Source organism: Oryctolagus cuniculus, chromosome 7 (genome assembly GCF_964237555.1).
Source record: "Oryctolagus cuniculus chromosome 7, mOryCun1.1, whole genome shotgun sequence".
Lineage (NCBI taxonomy): Eukaryota > Metazoa > Chordata > Mammalia > Lagomorpha > Leporidae > Oryctolagus > Oryctolagus cuniculus.
The window spans coordinates 161,342,470-161,368,121 of NC_091438.1; the positions used below are offsets into that span (position 1 = coordinate 161,342,470).

General features: G+C 63.9%; 1 protein-coding gene across 8 annotated transcripts in view; it reads right to left on the minus strand.

Annotated features, from left to right (window-relative positions):
* The window catches only part of KCNAB2 (potassium voltage-gated channel subfamily A regulatory beta subunit 2), an 83,155-nt gene that overhangs the window by 26,228 nt on the left and 31,275 nt on the right, over positions 1-25,652 (minus strand). For 2 of the 8 annotated variants that reach the window (XM_051841107.2, NM_001171057.1), the window contains 2 exon segments: positions 20,978-21,106; positions 19,689-19,730 (listed from right to left, as the gene is read on the minus strand). The exons of 1 other annotated variant lie outside the window; for it this stretch is intronic. In XM_051841107.2, coding sequence (XP_051697067.1) covers positions 19,689-19,730; positions 20,978-21,054 — 119 coding nt within the window. In that variant the 5' untranslated portion in view covers positions 21,055-21,106. 8 annotated transcript variants of the gene reach the window in all.

Below are 25,652 nucleotides of genomic sequence, written 5' to 3' on the forward strand. Positions count from 1 at the left end.
GGGCGGCCTTGCGTGCTGGCCCTGGAGGGGAGCGGAGGCGCTAATGCCCCGGCCCACTGCTGGGGGCAGCTCACGACGTCTGCTTCCTGGGTGGTGACGTGCCGTGTCCCCGGGCGTCCGCCCCTGCTGAATCCCCCCTCTCCTCTGCACACTGCGGGGCTGCCTGCCTCTCCCCGAGGCCCCCGCCTCACCTGGACCCGCAGCCTGGGATCTGTCTCTCACCTCCCTGAGCCGCGGTGTGTGCCGCCAAGAACTCCATCTCAGGTCCCTTCCTACAGCCACGGCAGGGCCGACATCCTAACTGGGCCGGCTGCCCTGGCCCTGCCACTGGTGCCCGCCTGGAGCCCATACAAGTGTCCTTGGGAGGCCACGCAGGGCGGCAGCCCTCTGCTGAGGACTGGCACAGCTGTCCATCCTGAAACAAGCTCCCAGCGTGCTCCTTGCTTGGTGCCGCCACAGTTCCCACGCCTCGGCAGAGCTCTGAGACCTGCCCAGGCAGCGGAGGGGCGGGGGTCCGGGCCCGCCTCCCCACCCCCACCCTGTTCGCTGGCACACGGATGGTCAGGTGGCGAGGTTGACAAGTGGTGGAGGGAGTCACAGCCACAGCCAGGCCCTGCCCCACCTGGGGTCAACTCCCAGCCCTTGTGGATCCTGCTACGGCGTCCGGGGGAGACAGCTGGCCGCTCTGGGCGCCAGCTGGGGTGAGACTTCCTCCCCAAGGCCCCGGGCCTCCACACCCCACTTAACAGGCGCTGTGTCCTCACCATACCCCCTTTCGGCCCAGCCTGGTCCCTGGGAAGGCGGCCTGAGGGCTTGAGGGGGACCCTGAGTGGCCCAGCTCTGACCCTCAGCTGCCTCATCTGCCCTGGGCACAGGACCCAGGTCTGGCTGTCTTGGGGGTCACGGTGGGCGGGTGACACCCGTGAGCAGTCTAAAAGCAGCTGAGTGTGTCATCCGTAGGGAGGGGCGTTTTAAGTGGCCTGGCTTTCTTTTAAGATTTCCCCGGCCACAGGGAGCGCAGGGCTTCTCCTAAGTTCCTAGGGAACTGCCCTATGCCTGGTGCTCCCATCTGCAGAACGAGCTCTGGCCGCCGCCTTTCTCACGGGGGTGCCGTGCGGGTGCGGCGAGGTGAGGCACGCGCCTGGGGTCTCCTTCCCCAGGGGCCAGCACAGGTCACGGAGGGGTGGCTTTTTCTGTCTACAAGAACCAACAAGAGAGAGACCCACGGCTTCACCTGTTCCCATGTTACAGGGCCCAGCATCCTCTTGCGTCCCCCGCGAGCCAGTGACGGAACCTGACAGTCCTCCCTGCACTGCTTGCGTGCTCCAGCCCAGAGGAACGGCGCAGCTGTGTCACTCCCTGTGTAGCACAGCTCAGTCTGATGGCCTGGCTCCCCTCCCCCATGCTAGCCGGAGAGTAACTGGGGAAAAATGGCACCGTGGAGTGGACGGGGGAGGAAGGAAGGACTGACACCTTGACCAGCAGACCTGGACTGCCTCGGGGTCATTGGGAAGCTGACAGAGGCTGCAGATGCCAGTGCCTCAGCGCCTCGCTAGCAATATCCGGGCTTTGCAGGGTCCCCAGCCCCCCAGGCATCTGGCCTAGCACAGTCCCGGTGTCCAGAGGAAGGCTGGCCGCCACTCCCGCAGAACCCCCGACCGAAGTGACCATGGGAAGCCACCCCTGACCGTGCCGTGCCAGAGGCCAGGTTGTGGGCACCTCCTCCTGCACACGTCCCTTTGATGCCGCAGAACCCAACACTGTGACGCGCTGTGCGGTCAGGCTCAGAGCAGCACCAGGAGCAGGCAGGTGAGGTCACGCAGGACGAGGTGACCCCACCTGTGGCTGTGGCTCAGGAGTAGACAGCCCTGGGCTGCTGGCTTGGGGAGGGCTGGCAGGGGCCGCCCTTGCTCCCCGATTCTTAACTGTTCCGGGTCTGAGTGCTGCGACAGGGACACTGCCCAGAATGAGCTCTGAGTTTCCTCCGTGGCGTGGCAGGGATCCAGGCCCTGTGGCTCTGCAGTGGCCTCTGCCCACCGCCCACAGGAGAAAGTCAGAGAATCTAGGGCGCCGCGTGATGCTGCGATTGCCCCGCTCAACTTGCCTCCCCGTTGAAGTGACGGTATTGGATCTGCCATCCGCTGCCAGGCCTCGGAGAAGGGACGAGAAGGGACAGGCCACCTCCAGGCTGCGCGCTTTAAAACCACGGCTGCTCTGTGTGGGCAGGAGCGCAAGACATCACAGCCCGGCCTGGGCAGGGGCCGCGGGCGCTCCTAACTTAGGAAACACGGTCTCCTACAGATTCCTCCCCCTAATTAAAACTTGACGTGCAGACGAAATGGCGCAAACCTGAGAGCCCAAACGCGTTGGCCGTCACTAACCCACCTTGTGTCTCCCCTGCGCTCTTGCTGGCCCAGGGAGCCAGTCACTGAAGGTTGGCGCTGCAGGCACTGGGGGTCCTAGGCCGGTCCACACAGGGGGGTTTAGGACCTCTCATTTCAGCCACCTGGGACGAGGACTAAAATTTGACCCGTGGGGGCCGGCCACCTCCTGCGATGCTTTGGTCCAAGTCCTGGGTGCTCTGCTTCCAATCCAGCTCCCTGCTAATGCCCTGGGAAGCAGTGGAAGATGGTCCACGTGCTTGGGCCCCTGCCTCCCACATGGGAGGGAGACCTGGATGAAGCTCCTGGCTGCTGCCCAGCTCAGCCCTGGCCACTGTGGCCATCTGGGGAGTGAAAGATGAGAGATCTCTCCCTCTGCCACTTTGCCTTTTAAAGAAGTAAATGAATCTTTAAGAGAAATGTAACCGGTGAAGGGGAAGCCACAGCATCTCGACAGGTGGCCTGGAGGTGTCGGGGAGGCAGGCCGCCTTCCCAGCAGCCTCCTGTGACGGCCTTGCTGGGCTGTAAGGATGCCCCATTCCCTAGGCAGGGCCTGGGCATCTGCATATTCGCCATCCCGGCGGGGCTTGCTGGGGACACGTGTGGGTACAATTCAGGGGAGAGCAGAGACCAAGTGCTCGCTCCTCCCTTGCTCAGGGGACTCACTCCCCCACCCGCCGCCCGCCAAGTGCCTCCTGGGCTCTTCGGCAAGAGCAGGACGGAGCACACACTGTCAGCACCTGCAGGCTGGGTGGCCTCATCCGCAATGTGCCCGGGGCACACACAGGGAAGGGCCAGCTCCCCAGGGAGTTTCAGTCCTGCAGTCCCCACCTACATCCGGGTGGCCCTGGGGCAGCTCGGGGGACAGGGGGTCGCAGGTGTGGCTGCGGGCCGGACTTTCACTTCCAGTTCTGCTTCAGCCACTGTGACCTCACAGGGGTCCCAACACAGGAAGCGCCGTGGCTGGGGTTTACCCCAGGTCCTCGGCCTCCCGGCCATGCCTCTCGCCCGTGTGCATGTGTATGTGGCCGGACACACACATGCGCACACGCACCGCCAACTGAGCGCTTGGTCGGAAGTGGTGTCACTGTGTTCATGCCTTTAACAGTGGCCGCAGAGTAGAGGGAGCAACCTCACTGCCTCTGAGAACCCTGCTCCGGCTCCCACCTCTCCACCCCTGCGACCCCGAAGAGCCTCGGGAACGGAGTGCTCCCTGCACTGCTCTCTTTGGCTCAGAGGGCGGGAACATGAGCTGTTTACCCACCAGGGTCGTTGATGAGACCCAGACCTGCCTCGGACCAGGATGCAGGTGCCGTCGCTCAGCCCTGTCCCAAGGGGACACAGGTTTGGCCTGGCACGGGTGCTGGGGGACATTCTTGTCACTCTGAATGACAACTACAACCCTCCGTGGCGTTTCCCGTTTCCTGGAGAGCAAAGCCGTCCCCGCTTCCTCTTTCGGAGCTGGAGCCCTCTCCTAGCGAGGCCGGTGTGGCAGAGGCACCCTCTGCGTCCCCTCCTCCCAACAACGCGACTCTGTGCAGGCTGGGAAAAGCCAGGCCCCCAGACCCTCTGTGCAGAGCTGGGACCCCCCCCCCCTTCAGTCCTGGGCCCGGGACGGGAAGCGAGGCTCTGCTGCCGACACTCAGCCTCTCCTCACCTAGAGGACCGAGTGGTGACAGAGGGAGACGAGACCTCCTGGGCTGAGTGGCAGGGAACGCCTGGCATGCTGCCGGGCCGCCCTGTCCCTGCCAGAGTCGTCGACCCGCCTGCCGGGGTGTGGGTCCGGCGGGGGTGAGGACACAGTCCAGCTCATGGCTCACCCGGCCGCTCCCGCCTGTCAAACTGACGCTTATCAGGGCTACTGGCCACAGACAGGAGGCCACCAGGGGCATCTGCTGAGGCCTGTGTGCCCAGGGCAGGGCCCGGCCGATGCCCGGGGGTCCCCAGGAACAGGAGGGTTTGCAGAGTCTGACCAGGATGGCTCTGCTATGGCCAGCGACCCCCAGGGAGGAAGGGAGAGGGGCCAACATGCAGAGGAACGGGGTTGACCCACGCCTCCGCTTCATTTCCCGCCAGGTCTTCCCGGTGCTGACCGCAGCCCCTCCTGGCCGCTCGGCCTTGGCTGCCCGCGCCTGCCGGGCAGGGGCTCTGCGGCAGGCGGCCCCCGCCCGGCACAGCCACCGCCCCTCCTACCTATGCTTCATCCCGGACTGCTTCACGCTGGGGTCGCCAGCACACGGGAGGCTCTGCACTGACAGCTGTCCCAGGCTCCGGGCCACCATGGCCACGGCGCGGAAGCGGCCGCGGGTGCCCAGGCTGGGGCTGCTGGCCGCCGGCCGGCCCAGCCGCTCCTCGGGGCCCCGGCCCTTGAGGCTGTGCTCGGAGCAGACGAAGGACACCTGCATGCCGAGGCGTCTGCTCCCCGCGGGCGCAGGGGTCAGCGGTCCCCTGAGGCCCTTCTCTTCCCCGGACAGGACCGCGTCCCAGGTGGCGAGGCGGCGGGGAGTCCCTGCAGGCGTGAGGATTTCCGAAGGCAGTGGCCAGGAGGAGGAAGAAGCCGGAGCAGCTTCGGAGCGAAGGGAATCAAATTTCCAGAGTGGGGCTGGAGGAGACCTTGGCGAGGGGGAGGGAGGGGCCGGCGCCGCCCCCCTCTCCTCTCTCCCTGCTCGGCTCTGGCCCCTCAAAGTCTTGGAAAGTGTTTGCTGGTCTGGGCTGCTCCCCGTGGTCAGCACAGCCGCTTCCCTCGGTGGGCGGAGCCCACAGCTGGCTGAGCTCGGGGGTGGTGGCCTGGTGGCTGCTTCCCTAGCGCAGCGGCTTGGGGGTCCAGGGCGGCAGCTGCTCCTGCAGGCTTCCCTGAGTTTCCTGGGGAGCGCTGGCTCACGGCTCCCACTGCGGGGCTGCGAGGCTCCCCGAAAGGCAGTGAGGTGGCCGGCGAGCGGCGCAGGCAGCGAGGTGCGGGCGGCGATTCATTATTAATGACGCAGGACGCACACGCCGCTGCCCTGCTGATCCCCCGGGGCCAGCACTGCTGCTCCAGGCTGACGGCCGCTGGGCCAGGACCACCGGGCCGAGGCGCGGGTGGGCGCTGTGGCTGTGGCTGGCGGCTGGCGGTGCAGCCGGTCGGCTGAGCTTGTCAGTCCCTGGCTCCCTGGAGCGAGCGTCCAGGTCTGTCCGCTCGGGGTTGATGCCCAGAAGAGGAGGAAAAGTGACCGAGCTGTGCAGCGGGGGAGCCCTGTCTGCCTCGCCGGCCATGACAGAGGTGGCCAAGGAAAGACGCCGGGGTCGGAGGGGTGAAGGGACAGAGACGCAGCCCTACTTGGAACAGTACTTAGCTCCCAGTGCATGCTCAGTGAGTACTTCCCGAGTGAGTGAGTGGGCGAGTGACGGCTCTCCCGCCCGGCTGTACCCCGTGCTCCCCAGCATCGGGAGGGGCTGGCTCTGCCCTCTGCCCCCACGCATCCCCCACACTCTGCAGGGGGGCCCTGGCCAGCACTGCCTCCTGGGCAGAGCGTTGGACAGGGGCAGGCAATCCCTCCAGCCCAGGTCCTGCTGCTCGTTCGCTGTGCCATCTCAGCAGCGATTCTGCCCTCTCTGGGCCTCCACTGACTCTGCCCCTCCCAGCTCTGTCCCTCGGGGACCTTCCTCACCTCCCGGCTGTCCACTCCCTGCTCCCGACAGGACCCAGAAAGAAGCCCCCGGAGCTGTTCCCGGTGGACGGCACTGCTGCCTGCCTTTCTACCCTCAGGGGAGAACGAAACCCTGTTTGCACCTGGGCGTCCTGCTCAGGGCCACCGTGCAGGTCTGATGTTCCCACCTGGGCGTCCTGCTCAGGGGCCACCGTGCAGGTCTGAAAGCCAGGCGTCTGGAAGGGGAGGCAGAGGCCACACGCGGGTGAGGCCCCCGGGCGGGGTCTGCGGTGGTGTGGTGAGGCCCCCGGCCCTGTCTGCCTCTCCCACGTCCTCATCATGAGCACAGGCCAGACCTGCAGACAGAGGCCTGGGAGGGCAGAGTGGGTGCTTCTGCCGAGGACGCCCTAACAAGTCACAGGTGCCACCCATGGGGGCCAGTGGGGGCCCGGCAGGCCCAGATGCAGGCCCCGCTCTGCCTTCCTCCTGCTACTGCCCACGTAGCCCACAGGAACAGAGTGGCTGGGCCTGTGCTCCGGGCGGGGTGGGGGGGCCTTGCCGAGTCCCTCGGGAGAGGAGAGGATGAGGGGCAGGGGCAGTCTGCAGGCCCTCGCCTGTGCCAGCCAGTGTCTCCTCGGGCTGGGCCTGGAACTTGAAGACTACGGGCTACTCTCTGCTGGACAGGCCGGAGACAGCTGGTGAGACAGCCCAGCCCTCCCCTCCCCATATCTGGGGGGCTCTTTATCCAGCATGATCAGGGGCTCAGCTAGGCAGCCCTCTCCCCTCAACCTGCAAGGCTGGAGTCCCTTGCCTGCCCTGCTGAGAAAAGATCATGTTCATTTGTCCAAACGGCACAGGAGACTGTGCGCCCGGCACTGCCCCAGGTGCTCCCCTTCCAGGGCTGTCTGCTTGGTCTCTGATCGGGAGCCGGGGGAGGCTGCTAAAATGCAGAGTCCTGGGCCTCGCTCAGACCTGCACAGTCAGCAGCTCTAGGGCTGGGCCCTGGAGGCTGTAGGCGGTGTTTGTGCCACGAGCACCCCGTGAGGCCACGCCTGCTGGCCTAGTGAGACGCCGAGACCCCTGGCTCACTCTTCCACACGTCTCTCTCTGTGCTCTGGAAAATCATCAGGTCCCAGCCCGGGCCGGGGTCTCCTCAGCCCTCAGGGGTTGCTCTTAGCCAGCAGAGCTGAGTGAGACTCAGAAGCCATAGTCGCCACGGTTAAAGTGTCACCTGCTCACCACACGACCACAAGGCTGCACGCAGAGAAACGAAAACATACGCGCACACAAAGCCTTCAATACGCACGCCCACAGCCGGTGAACAGAAACAACCCACGCCCATCTACTGACAAATGGCTGAAACACGGCAGATATCCACAGCACACAGCCTTGTTCAGCCTTAAGGAATGGCGTGCTGACACACACCAGGCCGGGGGTGAACCTCGAAGCCATGTGCTCCGTGAAAGAAGCCAGCCATGAGAGATCACACCATACAAGTCCATTTACAAGAAAGGCCCAGAGGAGGTAAATCCACAGAGATCAGATGGAATGGATGGGGAGGGGGCTATGGAGAGACAGATAAGGTTTCATTTTGGGAGTGATGCCAGCGTTCTAAATTGACGGTGGCGATTTTCACACAACTCCATGAGTACAATAAAATCAATGAGTCGCACACGTTCAATGAGTGAATTGCGCAGTGTGTATGTAATAGACCTGTTACCAAAAAAGTCATCTATCTTCAAAACCTCCAGGCTGGGGGTCAGTGCTGCGGCGTAGTGGGTAAAGCCACTGTCTGCAGTGCTTGCATCCCATACAGGCGCCGGTTCAAGTCCTGGCTGCTCCACTTCCCACCCAGCTCCCTGCTAATGCACCTGGGAAGGCAGTGGAGGATGACTCAAGTGCTTGGGCCCTGCACCCACACGGGAGACCTGGAAGAAGCTCCTGGCTCCTGCCTTTGGCCTGGCCCAGTTCTAGCCATTGTGGACATTTGGGGAGTGAACTTGTGGGTGGAAGATCTCTCTCTCCCTCTCTCTCTGTAACTCTGCCTTTCTAATAAATAAATAAATATTAAAAAAAACCCCAGGGCTCCACACCCACTGTTCCCCGTGGGAATGCTTTTTGTTTCTCTGCCTTCGGGTTCCCCATCACCTGACAGCAGGTGCCATGTGAAGCCGGCCCCCCAGCACAAGCAGCTCCCTCCCACCCCCAAGTACCCTCGGCCCTGTTCTCCGCAGGGACAGTGTTCTGTGTGACGTCACACGCCCAGCAACCTCTCGATGCGTACTGGGGATGTATGAGCAAGGGGAGACTGGACCGTGTCCCTGAGCTTGCCCTGACCTTGTCCCCATAGAAGACTGCTGGACAGATGCGCAGTGACCGGGGGCAGCGGTCCCGCGTTCACTGTTCTGTGAGGGCCCAGGCGGTGACCCCAGCAACCCTGGACTCTGCAGACCCACTGTGCTTCCTTCTTTGCTGGCAGCAGGTCTCTGTGCCGGCTCTGCCGGTGGGGGAACGTGGTGCATCGCTTGGCCAACCTGCCCTCGCTTCCCGCTTCCCATCTCTGTTGCCGTTGACTTGAACAGCTCCACGCTAATGGGCTCGTTAAGGAAGCTACCTACAGTCCCTTCCGGAGCGGGGCGGGGCTGGGGGTGCTTAGGAAAAAGAATTTGGTATAATCTCCACATCGTGCCTGCTCCCTTGTGCTACACTCTGAACACGGTGGTCACGGGGCACCTCTCTGCCAGCGGGACTCACCTGGGATGGTTTTTTGCTTTGCTTTTAAGATTGATTTTATTTATTTGAAAGGCAGAGTGTCAACAAAAGAGGGAGGGAAGGAGAGAGAGGGAGGGAGAGAGGGAGGGAGGGAGGGAGGGAGAGAGAGAGGCCAGGCCAAAGCCAGAAACCAAGAACTTCATCCTGGCCTCCCACGTGGGTGGCAGGGACCCAAGCATGTAGGGTCCTCGAGAGACACTGAAGAAGGCTGAGCAGGAGGGACGGGGTCCGAGCTGGAATCAGAGGCTGGCAGGGGCCACACAGGGCCTTGTGGAGGGGTCTGGGTTCACCCCAGGCCCTGCCCCACAGGAAGCAGGGGAGAAACACAACTGAACCAGGGCTGGTGCCTGACTGGCCCCGTGTGGGCCCAGGCCACAGCTTCCGGGCTTCCTGTCCAAGGCCCCACCTCTGGGTTTTCCCCCGCTACAGAGGGAAGGAGCCAGAGTAGCCCCCGCCCCCTGCTCCTCACGCTTACTCACGGGCTCCATGGGTCTAAAATTCAATTTCTTTTTCTCTATTTTTTTTGAACGGCCAGAGTAGGGGACCGTCGGGGAAAGCAGGGAGGTGAAGCAGAAAGCCCTTCCCTGCCAGCTGCAGGCCCCGTCCAGGCCATGGCTTCCCAGAGCCGTGCTCACTGGAAGCACCACTTTTCCCTGCTAGTAGCCAAGACCAGTGTCACCGAGTCCCGGCCCAGTCCCTGGCGGAGGAGACTCAACCGCGGCACGGCGTTCATCCGCGACCTTTGGTAACTGCTGGCTTGAGTCTCTGCTCCGGCACAGCGAGATGGATTCGCCAGAGAGAGCACGGGCCCACGGCCACGGCCACCGAGGCCAAGAGCTGCTTCCTCATCTCCACCCCTGGGGAAGTGGGTTTTCCTGAGGCCTTTCGGCCCCACAGTTGGTCCAGCAGTGGCTCAGATGTGGCAGGGACACTCTCCTTGGGACACCGGGCAGAGACAAGACACATTTTTCCCGCCCTGTGCTAGGACCACCCTGGGTGGCAGAGACGACGGCGAACTGTTCTCTGTTCTGGAAGCAGGAGGCTGACGTCCAGTGGTCGGCAGAGCTGTGCTCCCTCCTAGGACTCCAGCGAGAGACCCTGTCTTGCCTCCCCTCCTCAGCTTCTGGTGGCACCTGGGGAGCCTGGGATTGGTCAGGGATCCCTTGGTACCCCCGGAGGACTGGTTCCAAGACACCAAAACCCCAGGATACGAAACGGCCTATTTGTGTGTAACCAACACTACCCTCCTGTGTACGCGAAGCCACTTCTAGAAGACCTTAACACCGAATACGACACGAGTGCTATTGGATATACTTACAGTGTGCAGTTAGAGGAAGAATGACCAGGAAAAAAACTCTGCACCTGTTCACTTCAGACACAATTCCACCCCCCACCCCCGATGTTTCCCATCCTCGGTTGGTGGCGTCCACAGACACGGACAGCTGATTGACGAGTGGTTTCCCTCTGCCTCCGCTGCCACTGGCCACCTTATGAGGGCACGAGGCCCTGAACGCCCTGATGCACACGGGGCGGCCTCATCGGAACAGAATCAACAGGCAGAGGTCCCGTCTCCAATCACAGACACGTTTGGAGGTTTGGGTGGGTATGAAATTGTGGGGGGCATGACCCAACCCACTTCAGTCTCCATCCCAAATCCTGTCCACACTGGGGGAGCCGAGGTCTGCCCAGTGCCTGGAGGACACGGTCTGGCCCTCGCTGCGGACGCTCTGTCTCTGCAGTCCAGCTCCTGGGCCGCCTCTCATCCCCTCTTCCTCCAGGAAGTCTCTCCCAGGGACCCCTCTCAGCTGGGTCAGGGCTCAGCTCAGAGCAGCCTCCCAGTCACCCTGCATCCCGTTGGCCTGTGGAGTTCTCTCAGGACAGCCGCTGCTGCTTCCATCCGTGTGTGCTTGCCTGCTTCCTCTCTGCCTCCCCCACCAGCACGTAGCTGCCACCAGGGTGGGGACCTTGTAGGTCTTGCTCACGCGGCACCTCCAGGGTGCAGCCCAGTGCCTAGCAGACGCTCAGTAGATGTTTGCTGAATAAGCGAAAGGTACCAACGACTTGCCAACAACAAGCAAACAGATAAAGTGCATCAGGTCTCTTGAGAAATTTCGATCAGAATTAAGGGTTATTTTGTGGCCAAACCTGCTGACCCTTTGTCCTTCTTACTGACTCAGAATACAAACTCAGAAATTCTGCCATCTAATGGACTCGTGGCAGGAGTGTTTTGGACTATGACCACACATTCAAAGAGTGGACTGAAGAACCACACGCACTGTCCACAGGAGGAAGTGATTAGGGAGCAGCCCTGGCGTCCACTCTCCTTTCCAGCCAGCTGGTCCCCGGGGAGGGATGAGACGGAGTCAGAGTCAGGGTTGCCGACTAGAACCCAGGAGCCCCAGCTAAACCTGAACTTTGGGGCCAGTGCTGTGGCGAAGAAGGTTAAGTCTCTGCCTGTGGCATGGGCATCCTATATGGGCACCGGCTTGAGTCCTGGCTGCTCCACTTCCAATCCAGCCCTCTCCCTGGGGAAGCAGTGGAAGATGGCCTAAATGCTTGGGCCCCTGCACCCACGTGGGAGACCCAGAAGAAGCTCTTGGCTCCTGGCTTCAGGTTGGCCCAGCAATGTTGTTGCGGTCACTTGGAGAGTGAACCAGTGGATGGAAGAACTCTCTGTCTTTTCCTCTCCCTGTCTGTAACTCTGCCTCTCAAAATAAATAAATCTTTAAAAAAAAAAACCCTGGACTTCAGATAAACAATGAATACTGCAGGGGACGCGTTTATACTGAAACAGTTTTCGCTGTTCGTCTGAAACAAGAATGTGGCTGGGCCGCCTGTATTTTCCTTTGCCATGTCTGGCAGGTGTAAGGGACTGGGTGGGGCTCTGCCAAGGGCCTGTCCCCGAGAGGCGCAGGGGGCGATCCACAGGGGTTAGGAGCAGAAACGCCGCCTGCTCCCAGGCCCTTGCGTCACTTCCCCAGGTTTTCTCTCAGAGACGCTGGAACAGCCGGAGCGCTGTCCCTGGTGCTGAACCCAGAGCTGGGCGAGCTAAACAGAAGGTCCTGTTGAGGCTCTGAGAACATCGAGACTGGGGACACTCCGTGCACGGCTTTGCTCCGAGAGCTACAGTTCGATGTCACCAATCCAGGGGCCACTTGCTGAAAACCACTTCCCACAAAGACAGCACACTCTACCAACACTATGACAGACAACTCCCGTGCCCCCAGAGTACGACCTGGACTTCTGCTGCCAGAGTGGATTTGTTGTTGGCAATGAAGAGCTGCCTATTTTCACTAAATCACGTTTTATCAACTCCTAGTAGCGGATCTGTCCCAGGGAGGTTGCAAGACACAAGTGAAGCAGAATGTTGGCCCCTTCTGCAAAGTTCTCCCCACAGGCGGACCTGTTTCCATGGAGGGCGACCGAACCCCACCTCTGGACACACAGGGCTACGACACTCTCCTTTTCCTCTTTCCACATTTTGAATGTGGTTGGAATTTAAAAATGCAGACCGGCTACTCCAATAGACAACAAAACTGTGGTCAGGGCTTCCTGGGCTGCACCCCCTGCTCTCAGGCCTCCTGCGATGACCCAGGGACTGCCCGCCCCAGCCCTGCCCAGCCCTTACCGATACTTCATGCCCGTGCGCTGGGCGGTGCAGCTGTCCAGGGAGAGGCCGTGCATGCGGAGGAAGCTCTCCATGTTCCTGGCCTGGGCGGCCGCCCGCACCTCCCGCAACCGCTGCAGCTCCAGCGTGTCCGTCTGGCGGACGGGGTGCAGGGCCCAGTCCGAGTGGCACCTGCTGCTCACGCTGCGCAGGCTCTCGCTGTACGTCATGGACAACATGGTGCTGCCTGGCCCGGGAGCCAGCACCGTGCGGGCGGGAAAGGCTGAGCGTCAGTGCCCTGCCCCAGGCTGGCTGGCCAGCCCCAGGGGGAGGGCGGCTGTGGCGGGATCTTCTGGAGGGGTCTCGGTGCCTGGGGAGGGGCTCGGGCCCTGTACGTAAACACCCTTTGTTGTGAGTTTCTCGGTCCTGTGCGGGGGAGTCTGGCTGAGCCGCGGGACAAGCACAGGCCAAGCCGCATTCCGGGCAGGAAAGCCTCAGAGCATGCACAGCCCAAGCCCCGACGCCGAGGGCTGTGTCACAGCGCCCTCTTCAGGTGTCCCGGGTCAAGCCAGGTAGGGGCTGTACCAGGGACGCAGCGTGAGCCGCACCCATGGTCGAAGCAAATTGCAGCGCCATTCTGCCGGAGGCCAGTGCACCCCAGGGGGGCCGCGTGTTCACAAGCCCCATCAAGGGGGGGCACCACCCGCACAGCACGCCCTCTGCCCTCTGCCCGCTGTGCCCACTGAACTCTCTGGACTCCATGCTGACCCAGGAGGGCACAGCCCACGAGGTTCCGCACGGGGACGCTGAGCAGTGTGGGGGGGTGCGGGTGGCCTGGGGAGCTGGGTTTAGTTGGGCTGGGGAAGTGTTAAAGCTGGCACGTGCCGAGCTGACAAGCACCCGCCCTCGGCAACCAGAAACAACCGAAGTGTCCAACATCGGGGGACTTGCGACGGAAGCAGCCACCCATCCCTGTAGCCGGCAGGACGGAAGCGGCCACCCATCCCTGTAGCCGGCAGGACTCTGCGATGCGCTCTGTGTGCTGCTGGATCCTTCTGCAATGCAGGGCCAGCCTGGCTGTCCTTCAGGGGCTTGGCCCGGGTGTCCCTGGGGAGCGAGCCCAGAGCCGCTCCTTCCCCCAAGGTTTCTCTGCAAGCACGTCTGTCCATTCCTGTCTCAGGATCTGTCACTCACGTCCGTCCCGTCCCACCCAGCACAGGGCGTGGCTCAGAGCACAGGCCCGGAAAGGGTCGTTGAACCTATGCAAGCACAGCTGGAGAGGTCAGTGGGCAAGGCGGGACGGAGGAGCCTGGGCAGGCAGTGGAGCAGCGGCCACGCTGGGCAGGGCTGGGCAGCCAGCACCTCCCCGGGGACAGCGGCTGTGCCCACCACTCACAGCCTTGTCTTAGGGCACGGCCCCGGCAGTCCTACTGCTCCCATCAGAGCCTCGGCCCAGCCCACCAGGCACTCCCATCCCTGCTGTGATGTCGCCCCCTGGTGCTGGGTTTGTCACTCTTGCCTTCCCAGATGGGCCGACCCCTCCCTCTGAGTGGCAGTGCCCCCCAGTGCACACAGCAGGGGCTTTGGGCTGTGGAGGGCCAGCGGGGGGGGGGGGCTGTCACTGAGATTTCCGGGCAGGGGAGGGGCAGACTGCGATGTGTTGGGGCCGGGGGTGGCTCCCACACCGGGACTTGAGTTTGCCATGGAGCTCGTATGAGGACGGGGCCCTGCGGATGCTGAAGTGGTGTGAAAAGCCCCATGCCCTGGGAGAATCAGTCGGGAGCTACCCAGGGGCTGGGGTTGACGTGCGGTCCATCTCAGACAGGGGGCCACTGAGTACCCGGGCAGCAGCACCAGTCCCCCTCCCCGCCTGCTGGCCACGGCCCTCGCTCCAGGCACACAGGGTGGCATCAGGCAGCTGCTCCTGGGCTGGCCGTGCGGAGTCGACTCTTCCTTCCCTGGGGCTGGGGTCGGGGGGCGGCCACCGGGCGGGCTGCAGCTGCAGGCTCTTCCCGAAAGGCAGGGACCGCTCCTTCCTCGCCAGGCCCAGCCGGGCCCCGGTCAATAGCCATTAGCTTTCAAGGCGCTACCCACAGGGAGCAGCTTGGCTCTGGCTGGGCTCTGGGAATGCAGCCGGGGCCCTGGGGCGGGGTGAGAGCCTGGCTCGGCGCCAGTGTTCTGGCCGGGGGCAGCCCTGGCTGTCGCCACTCACAGCATGACCCAGCAGGCACCCTGGCCCCTCGGAGCCTCAGCGTCCATGGCTGTGAAGTGAGCTGGGCGGAGCCCACTGCCCCAGGCTGCCGGGGGGCTGGGTCCCAGCCAGCAATGCAGCCGGGAGCAGTGGTGGTGGCGCTTCTGGCTTCGGTGACACCACTTGGGAACCTCTGGGAGGGGCCTGGTGCCACAGGCTGCAGGAACCACGAGTGAGCCAGGACGTTTTCAATAGGACATAGCACAGGCGCTACCAGTTGCCCCTTCTCGCGGGGGACAGACGCTCCTGACAGGTGGGGGAGAGCAGGGGCCAGGACTCAGAGGTGGCCCAGGGCTGGAGACCTTTCCTTACCACTCATCTCACGGCCCAGGAGCCCTGCAGCCTTCTGCTCTGAGTGTAGCCCTGGTGCAGGACCGGGCTCTGGACAGGGGACTCGTGGGCAGAGAGGCGGGGGCTGGGCGAGTGTGGCAGCCTGGCACTGTGGTCCTTGAGGGGGCCTGGCTCTGGGAAGGAGCTGGGGGAGCCTCCGTGGGGAGGAAAAATGGCCCCAGGAGCTCTGGTGGTCCCTGGCACTGCCCGGGACTGTCTGGGCACAGAGGATGAAGTCCAGTTGTGCCAGACCGCCCCCTGCTGGCTGGGGCTGCAGCCTGGGCTTTTCTGAGGTTAGGTCTGGCAGGAGCCAACCCATGGATGCAAGGCTCCAGGCAAGACCCTGCCAGGGAGGGGGAGGGCCTGCTCTTTGTTTGGGGGGGGGGGACTGCCTCGGCCCCCTGCTTCCCCGGCACAGTGACCCCTGACCTCTGAGTGACAGCATCCCAGGGACTTTCTAGAGTGAGCTGTCCCAGCTCTGATGCGGCCCTCCCGCCCCTCGGCCCCCTCCGCGGTAGTCACTGCCGATTACCCGGCAGCCGGGAGCTCTTTCTGTGGCCTGCCCGTTGCCGGTCTATTCTAGTCGGCTGGGGGCCCCGGGGGAGCCCAGGTGGATGAACATGGCGACGCGGAGCAGGAAAGCCAGACCTGACCTCATTAAGTCAGCAGGAGTTGCTGCCCCCAGGCCTCTCCCTGGATTTCCGACTCGGGGTCTGTTTACCCTGAGCCACTGAAGTGGACCAGACGCGTGCACGTCTGCTGAGGAGGCCTGCGTGGCCTGGTTAGAGGACGGCACTGCTCGGACACCCCGGGGCCAGCCACAGTTCTTGGAAGCGGAAACGGGAAGCGGGGGAGGCTGCTACCGTTCCAGGCCACGGCCACACAGTGCACACAGGGCGCCCAGCGCACAGCACCCCCCCCCCAGCAAACCGAGGCCCAGACAAGCACCCCCTGCCCCGCAGGCACGTGCTCCCCAACAGCGGCCGGGCACACCCTGGGTCTGACCCTCCGTGTGGGGGCCCAGCGCGTCCCCAGCACACAGGCAAGCGGACCGGCACGCGGGTCGGGTCCGGGTGGCTCGCGGGCTCAGGTGTAAGAACCAGCGCAGCGGTGCTGCCCTGCTGCCCGGCGGAACCTGTCCACCCTCCCGCCCCACCGCTGGCGCGGCCATCTCACACCTGCCCCTGGCCGGATCGCTCTGAGGGTTTCCGCTTTGAAAAAATAACCGCAGGGGGCCTCCTTTCAGATCAGCCCGGAGCGCCCCTGCTTTCTTCCCCTTGGTCCGCTTTCAGTTCCTGAGAAGGGGCCTGCGTGGTCTGGCCGCTCCTGGGCGCGAGGGAGCACTCACCTGCCTTCGTGGGCGCCGCCCGCTAAGGAGGCCTCCGGCTAGCTGGTGGGGATCGGGCGCTCCGAGGCTTGGCGCCGTGGCGTTTTCATTAGGCGGTGTCACTGCGGAGCCTCTGAAGCAATTGGTGAACGAGGCGAGTCCCCCAAGGGTCGGCTTTGGAGGCAGCGAGCCCATTAGTTCTATTAGGGCGTTTCGTCTCCGCGAACGAGGCTGAATTATTCACGAGCGCCTCTTCCCCTGAAAGTCTGGGCAGTGCAGCTCCGCGGTGCAGCCTGGCTGGGCTGGCTGCTGGCAGGCAGGCCTGGGGTGCAGCCTGGGGCGGGGGTCTTGCTGTCGCCTCCAGCCCCTCTTACATCCCCCACTGGCCCTGCCTGCCAGAGCCTGCTGTATGCGTGCAGGACACAGAGCCCGCAGCTTCTGCCCAATCCAGTCCCAAACTCTGGCGGCGGGGGGGAGGGGCTGGGAGGTTGACCACCACCCACAGCAAAGGGGCTGGGGTCGGGTGAGGTCACGCCTCCACGGGGATGTGCTCCAGACTGGTGCATCGTATACTGCCTGCACCTCTGTATGGCTGGAAGGTTCCAGAAGCCTGCTGCTTGGCTACTGTGTGACCACTCCCTCCAGGCAGGGGCCCGGGAGGCCCTCTGCACAGCACACGTCCTGGCCAGGGTTTGGGAAATGCTTTGGGGTGAGGCTAAATGCTGTGGCCCCCGGGGCACTGCCTGCCACCCAGGACGCCAGCCTCACGCCGCCTCCCAGCCAGAGAACCGGTGCCGGTGGGACTTTGGACGAGGCGGAGCTGTCTGTCCCACAGTGAACGAATGGACAGCCACTGGCTGTCTCGGGGGCTGGGGACAGGAAGGTGGTGCCCCAGACACCGAGCAGGGGTGCAGGAGACCAGAGACTGCAGAGGACGCAGAGTTGGGATGGGGAGACTGCGCTGGGAGGGCTGTCCTCTGCGTCACCCCCCGAGCAGTGGGAGGCCCCGTGCTCTGTGCCGGGCCGTGGCCCTTAGCCTAATGTGCCCGTCTCCAGCCCTGGGCACCTCCTCGCTCTCCCTCTCCCCGGGATGTGGCCCGACACCTGGGTCTCAACCTGGCACCCTTGGCCTCTCCTCTGCTGTTCCTGCGGCTCAGCTGGGCTCCTCCCTTCCTGGCCTGTGTCCACCACAGCCCTGCTGGCCCCATCTGCGTACTGACCCTCTGCCCACACCTGTGGTTGTAGGTTTTGCATCTACTGGACTGTTCCTCCTGGTCTCTGTGCACCCAGCCTTTGGGGTCCAGCTCAGCTCTCATGCTGCCTTCTCCAGGAAGCCTTCCCGGCTCTCTTCTGGCTGTGGCCACCCCTCCTGGGAGCCCACCAGCACCTGGGATCTGCCCCACGGCTCACTCTGCCTTCCAAACGTGGTTCAAGCTCCTTGGTTCTGGGGCACACTGCATGCTTGTCCGCTCTCTGCAGCCACGACTTTGTCCGTGGGACTTGGGTGTCCTCCCCACTCGCAGTGGTGGCGGCGGGGTGGGGGGATTTGCTTTCCCGCCCTGTGACTTTAGGCTTCGTCATGAGTCTTGCTTTGGCCAAAAGGATGCGAGCAGAGGGCTGAGTCCCGGTCCCCACGGTGGCCGCAGAGACAGTGCACACTGCTTCTCCTCCAGCATGTCTGCCACGAGAGGGCCTGGGCGGGCCCAGTGAGGCAGGATGGAGGGAGGGAGACCACCTGGGCCCGCCCAGAGGAGCAGACTCGAGGCAGCCCACGGACCAATGGGCAAGGATCGCTGAGTTCCAGGCTTGCTTGCTCCGTGTCGCGTAGAGCACAGCTGACCGACGCAGGCTCCTACCCCCCCACCAGCCTGGGAGCTGCTGGAGGGCACACCCCCAGGACTCCTCTGCCCTAGTAGGATGCCAGGCTGAAGTCCCTTAGGCAACCGGCCGCAGCCATGGTTAGTGCCCGCCCGGTGACGGGGGCGCCCCACTGGGCTTGGCACCCAGTCTGTTAAACAAGCAAAGCTCCCAGCCCTTGGAAGTCACCGTGAGAGCCACGACAGCCACGAGTGTCCACGTGGAGAAACCCCACCTGACACCCACAGGGCAGCGCGGCCAGAGCCCCAGGGCACCGGAACACGGGGCTGAGCACGGGGAGGAGGTGTTCACTCGGTGACCCGTGGGCTGCGGACCTTGGAGTGACTCTCACTCCAGCTCGGTCACACTGGCAGCTCCAGCCCGCACCTGCCCCCCACCCTCCCTCTGGCCCCAGCTCTCTGAAGATGCAGTCCAGGCTGTGTTTCACTGGTCCAGTGCCCCGGCATGACTGCCACATGCGCATTACGACATAATCCAGGACGACACACACATTTCACCCGACACAGCGCTCACAGGCTCAGGCTGGGACCCAGCTAGTTCAGGCAAGATCTCAAGTAGCGGGAATTGAGTAGTGACCAAGAACCGGCCGCGTCTTTGCGCGCTCTGCCAGAGATGAGACCTCCCAGGAGGCACTGAGCCAGCCTGGGGACCCAGGACCACTGTCACCGTCACAGAGCCCAAGGCTGCGGGGAGGAAAACGCTGAACGGAAATCCAAAGCCGACCCCGGCACCCGCTGCTGACCCCAGCACCCACGGCCCCAGACTCCTTGCCCATCCGGGACAAATGCCCCCGGTGTGGCATGATGCTGGGGAGCTGGCAGACTCCCAGGCCTGGAGCCACCACTCAGTGGTAGCACCCAGAGCTGCACCCACTCTCCACGCAGTGCCACGGCTGGCGGGGCTGGCCGCCCATGGGCACCAGACAAGCCTGGCGTTCTGCCTCCTACAGTTGGAGGCGTCCCAAGAAGGGCGCATCACCCTCCCAGGTGTTTCCCCACTTGGCAGGTGCGAGGACGGCGGTGTACAGGGAGGGAGGGATGCACTGGCCTAGGAGAGCCCGCGGCCAGAAGCCTGGCTCTTCCGTGCCACGGCCTGCTGGGGCCCTTGGCTGGCTAATTCACCAGCAGGAAAACGCATAGAGATGTCACCAAGTCACCCTGGCCCTCACTCAAGGGACATGGGTACCCCCACCCCACCCAAGAAGGCTTAGCCTACGAGCAGCCCGCGTGCTCCGAGCCCCTGTCCTCTGCAGAGGCAGCAGCGTGGCCCCTCCTCCCTCTGGCGGGCGAGCACTTGGCCGAGAGCGAACCAGGCACAGGACGTCCACTAGCTCAAGTCAGAGCACACAGCAAGTGCATCACCACGCACTCGGTATTTCCTTCAGGACATTGCCCACGCGAGTGGGCACTGGGAGAGACAGGCAGAGCCTGGCTGGCATCGGAGACCGCGCCGGGCCGCACGGAGCCCACGCCCTCGCCTTCAGCCTGCTGGGTTTCGGGAAAAAAGGGCTGATTACCTGTAAAACTGGAGCTGTCTTTTGGGGCTCCCATACCGAGTACTTCGGACAGCAATGGAGGAAAGAGAAAAAGGGAGAGGGAGAGAGGAGAGAGAGTCCACAGTTGGCGTTAGCCACAGACGTGCCAGCTCAGGGGGCAGCAGCCGCACGGCACACCCCACGGCCCCCACCCACCCGCCTGCCTGGCTCTCTCCGAGGATGTGCGGCTGCGGCCACACGCTCTGCAGCAGCGCCACCCAGTGGCCGTGCGGGCAGAGGCAGGGAGCCCAAGCCCTCTGAACACTAAGGGATCCTCTTGCTTGGCTTTAATCCTCCCCGCCCCCGCCCCAGCTCTGTCTGTCTGGCTTTTATAAGCCTCAGAACATGCCTAGCAATGGACAAGGGCTGCAAACCCTCACCAGGGGGCGCCCGGCGGCCCTGCGCCACTGCCTCTGTGGGTGACGACAGCTCTTTCGGGGACCCTTCTTCCCGGGTCGTTTCCACGGACGCCGTCCTGGACTCAGGTCCCACTCAATACCTAGGAGAGCCCTGCTTCCCCAGTATGGGTGCTGGGGTCCTGCCCACGCTCTGACGGCGGTGACGCAGCCGTCTGCGGGCCGGCCCTGCTGGGTTGCCGCTGCCTGCTGTGCAGAGCTGGGCCAGGATGCAGCCTCCCTCGAGGGCAGCCGGGCTGTGAGCCTCGCGCGGGTTGCTGGAGGAGCTGGGGTACCCCAGAGGCCACAGGAGCCCTCGTGTGAAAGTGTGAGACAGAAGCTGGGAAGGGGGCTGGTGGCGTGGCGCAAGGGTAAAGCCACCCCCTGTGACGCCGGCATCCCACATGGGTGCTGGTTCGAGTCCCGGCTGCTCCACTCTCCCCCCACCCTCAGCTCTGATAATGGCCTGAGAAAGCAGCGGAAGATGGTCTACGTGCTCAGGCTCCCGCTACCCACGTGGGAGACCCAGATGAAGCTCCTGGCTCCTGCCGAGAGCCTGGCCCAGCACCGGCCACTGAGGCCCAGCGGGTGGAAGACCTCTCTCTCTCTGTGTGACCCTGACTTTCTAAATAAATAAACACTTTCTTAAAAAGCAAGAGCAGCAGCTGGGAAGGCCTCCCTCGAGAACACTCGAGCAGAGCCGGGAGCAGAGAGGGGTCTGCCCTGGCCCAGGCCCACCGGGGGAGGCTTCGCACTCTCCTCTGTGGTTTGTCAAACTTCTTTCCCTCGTGGGGAGCTGCTCACCAGGGGCACCTCCCAGCCCTGGGAAAGGCAGTGGTCGGGGGCCCTCCTCGGGGGGCTGGGGTGTTGGGTCACCTGTAGATCATCCCTGGGGAGCCCGTCTGCCGCAGGGACAGCCTGGCTGGGGAGCCCGTGGTCGATTCCGGGTACATGGAGCCGGTCTCACGCGTCCAGACCCGCTCGCTCGTTCACGCCGGGAAAGTTCTGGAAGGAAAGCACATCGGGGGGGGGGGGGTTAGAAAAGACCGGCCGGGTGCGGGCAGGGGCTCCACGCAGGGCCTGGGGGGCTGTCAGGACGACACTGGGTGGATGGACCCTTGGCTCAGGTGGGCTGATGGCCAGACGAGACGGCTGGGGGAGGACTCTGACACCGCTTCCCTCCCCCGCCGGGGGCAGGGGTCCCGGCTTCATGAAGGACCCTACCCCATCACTCCATGCTCCCGGCAGACTCGGCAGGGGTCCTTCCGCACCTCCCTCCTGTTCTAACTGTCACCCCCACTGTGCAGAGGGCTCTGGGTGCTCCTGACTCCCCCCCTCCCAGGAGGAGGCCCCACGGCACCCAGGGTCACCCGAGTGCCGTCTCTGGCCTGGCTCCAGCCCACGGCGTCGTCCGAGCCAGGCAGCTCTTTGGAAGCCCGGGTGGCTCGGGCTCCTGGGATCCCCACCTCATGTGGTTCCCTTCCCCGGAATGCGGCTGGGCCAGCGGTTTGCTGCGAGCCGGCTCACCACGGCAGAGGTGACGGCTGTGGCTTCTGGGGATGGGACACAGACTGTGACCTCTGTCTCGCCAGCACTCTCCCCACTGGCTCTGGTGACCCAAGCTGCCAGGCCGGAGAGGTTCCTGTGGCAGGAACTGAGAACGACTCCTGGACGACATCCAGCACGGAGGGGCGGCCTCAGCCCAACAGCCCACAAAGCCAGAATCTCCCACGTGACCCTGGGAGCTGACACAGATCCTAGCTCGGCTTCCAGTGCCGGCCCCGCCCACGCCGGCTCCGGACCCAGAGCAAGCGGGAGGTGCTGCTGTGGTTCGGATGTGGTCTGCTGTCCAGTGCGGTGGAGGGGTAGACGCTCTCAGAGGGGGGGCCCGGGGGGGGCTCCTGGGACCCGGTTTGTTCTGTTCCCACGAGAGTGCTCTGTTATGGAAAGGCCAAGCCCGACCCCCGCCCCGCTCTGCTCCCTGTCTCACCACGTGATGTCCCCGCGGCCCATCTGCTGCTGCGCCACCACCCACTGTCGGGTCCCCACCAGAGGCCGCTGGGCCGTGTTCTCCCAGCGCCGTGTCAGGGAGCCAGGCTCAGGCGCTGGTGACGGCGAGGACAGGCCGACACAGGCAACGGACAGGCACTGTTGCCCCCACCAGGGCCGTGGTGGCACTGTCCACAGCAATGGAAGATGAGTGGAGACGCCACGCCCTCCCAGTGAGCCCACCTCCATTACTATCTCGGTCCTGCCCTTGATGCCTGGATCGGCCTCCTCACTGTTCCCTGCTCCCTCGTAGCCCTGGACTCCTGCCCCCCGCCCCCAGCAGCTAGGACATCTACTTTGGAGCACATCTGGGCACGGTGTCCCTCCCCCAGCCATGGCCTCCCAGGGCTCTGCTCTGGGCACGGTGTCCCTCTCCCAGCCATGGCCTCCCAGGGCTCTGCTCTGGGCACGGTGTCCCTCCCCCAGCCATGGCCTCCCAGGGCTCTGCTCTGGGCACGGTGTCCCTCCCACAGCCATGGCCTCCCAGGGCTCTGTGCCGTCTCCAGTCTCTGGCCCCTGCACATGCACAGACTCCAGGTGCCCTGGTCTTCCCCGGCAGCCAAGTGTCCTCCCTCCCGGGCCTCGGCATGGAGTTTCTTCTGCCCGCCCACTGCACTCAGGGGTCCACCCTGCGCCCTGGTCTGGGGTGGGGGCTCTGTGGGGGCAGGGACGTTGCAGGTCTCACTCCCACAGCACCTGCACCTGGTACAGGGAGTGGCTTCTGAAAGGAGGAAAGAGCCCTGGCTCTGATGGGCAAAGGGTTGGTCCCGGCTCAAGACACAGCTCTGCCCACTGGGTGCTGGGGCCCTGGAATTAACCAGACACCCAGACCTGCAGGCCTCGCTCATGGACTCTTCCTTTTCCCCAAATCCGAATCCCTGGCTCCCAGAAGCTCAGGACACTCCTCCCCTCCCCCACCACGCGGCTCAGCGCAGCTGCTGCTAACAGAGTCCCCAGCGAGTGGGGCTGAGAGCAGGCGTGTGTGGACCTGCCTGGAAGACGGGGACAAGGGTGGGAAGACGCAGCCCGCAGCGACCACGGAGCAGGCGACACGGGACAGTGAGCGTCCCTCACTGCTTTAGAATCTCGTGGGGAATGAGAGACACCATGCATAAGGTGCATTTCAATCCTTCAGGCAGGGGGTCGGCGCCAGCATCCCATACGGGCGCAGGTTCAAGTCCCGGCTGCTCCACTTCTGATCCAGCTCCCTGCTAACGGCCTGGGAAGGCAGTGGAAGATGGCCCACGTGCCTGGGTCTATACCCAGGTGGGAGACCCAGAAGAAGCTCCTGGCTCCTGGCTTCAGATGGGCCCACCTCCAGCCTTTGTGGCCATTTGCGAGTGAACCAGCTGATCTCCCTCTCTCTGTCTGTAACCCTGCCTCTCAAATAAATGAATATATCTTTAAAAAAATTCTTCAGGCAACTGGAGCTGATGCTTGCCTGGCATTCACCTGAGGGCTCCTGGCTCGCCCGGGGTCCCTCCTGAGCTGCGAGGATGCCACCGGGGAATGCGCCCCATGAGCCCACACCTGGTGAGCAGACACCGGGCCTCCAGGTCATCTTTCCCTCGGTGGGTCCTCCAGGGTCCCTGGTCCTCAGCGGCACCAGCCAGCTTCCGACCCAGCCAGGTCTGCGAGGAAACGGCTCACCGGCCTGGATGCAGGACGCGGCTGCAGAGCCCTAACCCCGGGGCAGACGCTGCAATCCGAAGTGTCCAGTGCCCTCTTGTGGAAAGCTGGGGGTCCGCAGGCGTGGGCGGGGCTGCGAGGCCGGCACCTGCCCAGCATCTCACTCTAAGGGCACTCGGGGCTCACAGAACGCACGCAACAGCTGGCGGGCGGGGTGGGCGTGTGGCGCGGAGGTGAAGGTGCTGCTTGGCATCTTAAGATGGCTAACACGCCACCTGCGTCCTGGATTACGGCGCCTGGGTTCCAGTCCAGCTCTGCTCCGCCTGCAGCTTCCTGTTACTGTGTGCAGTGGACGGCGGCAGTGACGGCTCAAGTGGCTGTGCCCCTGCCACCACGGGGAAGCCTTGGATTGGGTTCTCAGCTCCTGGCTGTTCCAGGCATCTGGGAGCTCTCCCTGTCTTTCTGTCTCTCTCTCAAAAAAATCCCCAAAACCAAAAACCAAAAAAAAAAAAAAAAAAAAAAAATCCGAGAAACAAAAAACCATCTGGCATTAAACTCCCATTGGTCCGTCCCCTAATGCACAAAACACTGCCTGACCCCTGCGGGTGCAACAGACTTGGCCCGAGCGGCTGACCCCCAGAGAGCCCCCGTGGAGGACGCAGGCCCACAGGCCATGTGGTGGGGGTGGGGCAGCGGTGCTCGGGATTCTAGAATCACAAACCCAGTGAGTAGCTGAGATGGTGAGGAGACCGAGTCTCTCGCTCTGTAGACGAGAGCAGGCCCAAGATGTGCCCTTCGAACAAGTTCCCTGCTGGCCCAGGGTCCACGCTTTGAGAACCACTGGTCTGGAGGCCACAGGCCAAGGCCAGAGGCCAAATCTGCCCAGCTTCAAGTTGCAACTACACTGACCCAGCACGGCTGGTGCTGCATGTGTGCCGCGGGGCGGGGCAGCCCGAGAGCCCGTGCGCCCTCTCTGCCCCCGTACAGGACATCTGCCAAGGCCCAGCAAACTTCTCCCGGTCCAACAGCGCCAATTTCCAGCTCCTCCGCGAACACACCGCCCCTCGCCCCTCGCCTTGAAAAGACGCAAGCAGCCTGAAACCAGTCTCCCAGACCCCCTGGCCAGCACCAGCGTCCCCCGGGCTCTGGTGCTCTGGCTCCCCGTGGAAGTGGCCAGGCTGTGGCCAGACCCCTGGCTGCCCGGAGTCGCTGTGGCCAGTGCTGCCTGCTTGGCGGAGCCTTGCTCTGCACACAACTCAAGGCGAGCGCCAGAGCACAGCTCCTTGGGTCCACCCCCTTCCTGATGGAGCTAACCCCCCCCCCCCATTCACAGGAAAGTCCGCGGCAGCTCCTTGCCCCCCCTGCTGGCTCCCAAGCTAGCTCCCATCAGCCCACTTCCACGCCAGGGAAGCCTCCCGTGCTAGCCCAGGGGTGCCCTGTGTGCCCTCGCCTTGGCTCCACCTCTGTCTCCTTGGGCTCCTCCCACTCATCCCAGTGCTGCCGTCCCCAGCTCTGGAAGCCGCCCGGGCTCTGGCCCTGCACCTCTTTCCTTTCCTGACCTCTGTGGCTCCATGGCAGGCCCCGCGCCCCCATCTCCGCCGGGGGCCCCCCAGATCCCTGACTCCATTCACTCAGCTGCTTCTGTGGGGCGTGGAGCTGGAGTCACGGGCAGGCACTGAGCTCCTGACCAGCCCGTCCACCTGCAGCCCCACCCCCCCACAGGGGCCAGGCCCTGTCCACATCCTGCCCCCGGGCCAGGCTCAGACCGCATCCCGTGCTCTTTACTTCTCCTCCGGGGACGGCCCCCACCTTCTCTCCTGCATCCTCACCCCAGTCTCCCACTGCTGCCCGCACCCCAGTGGTCTCCAGGGGG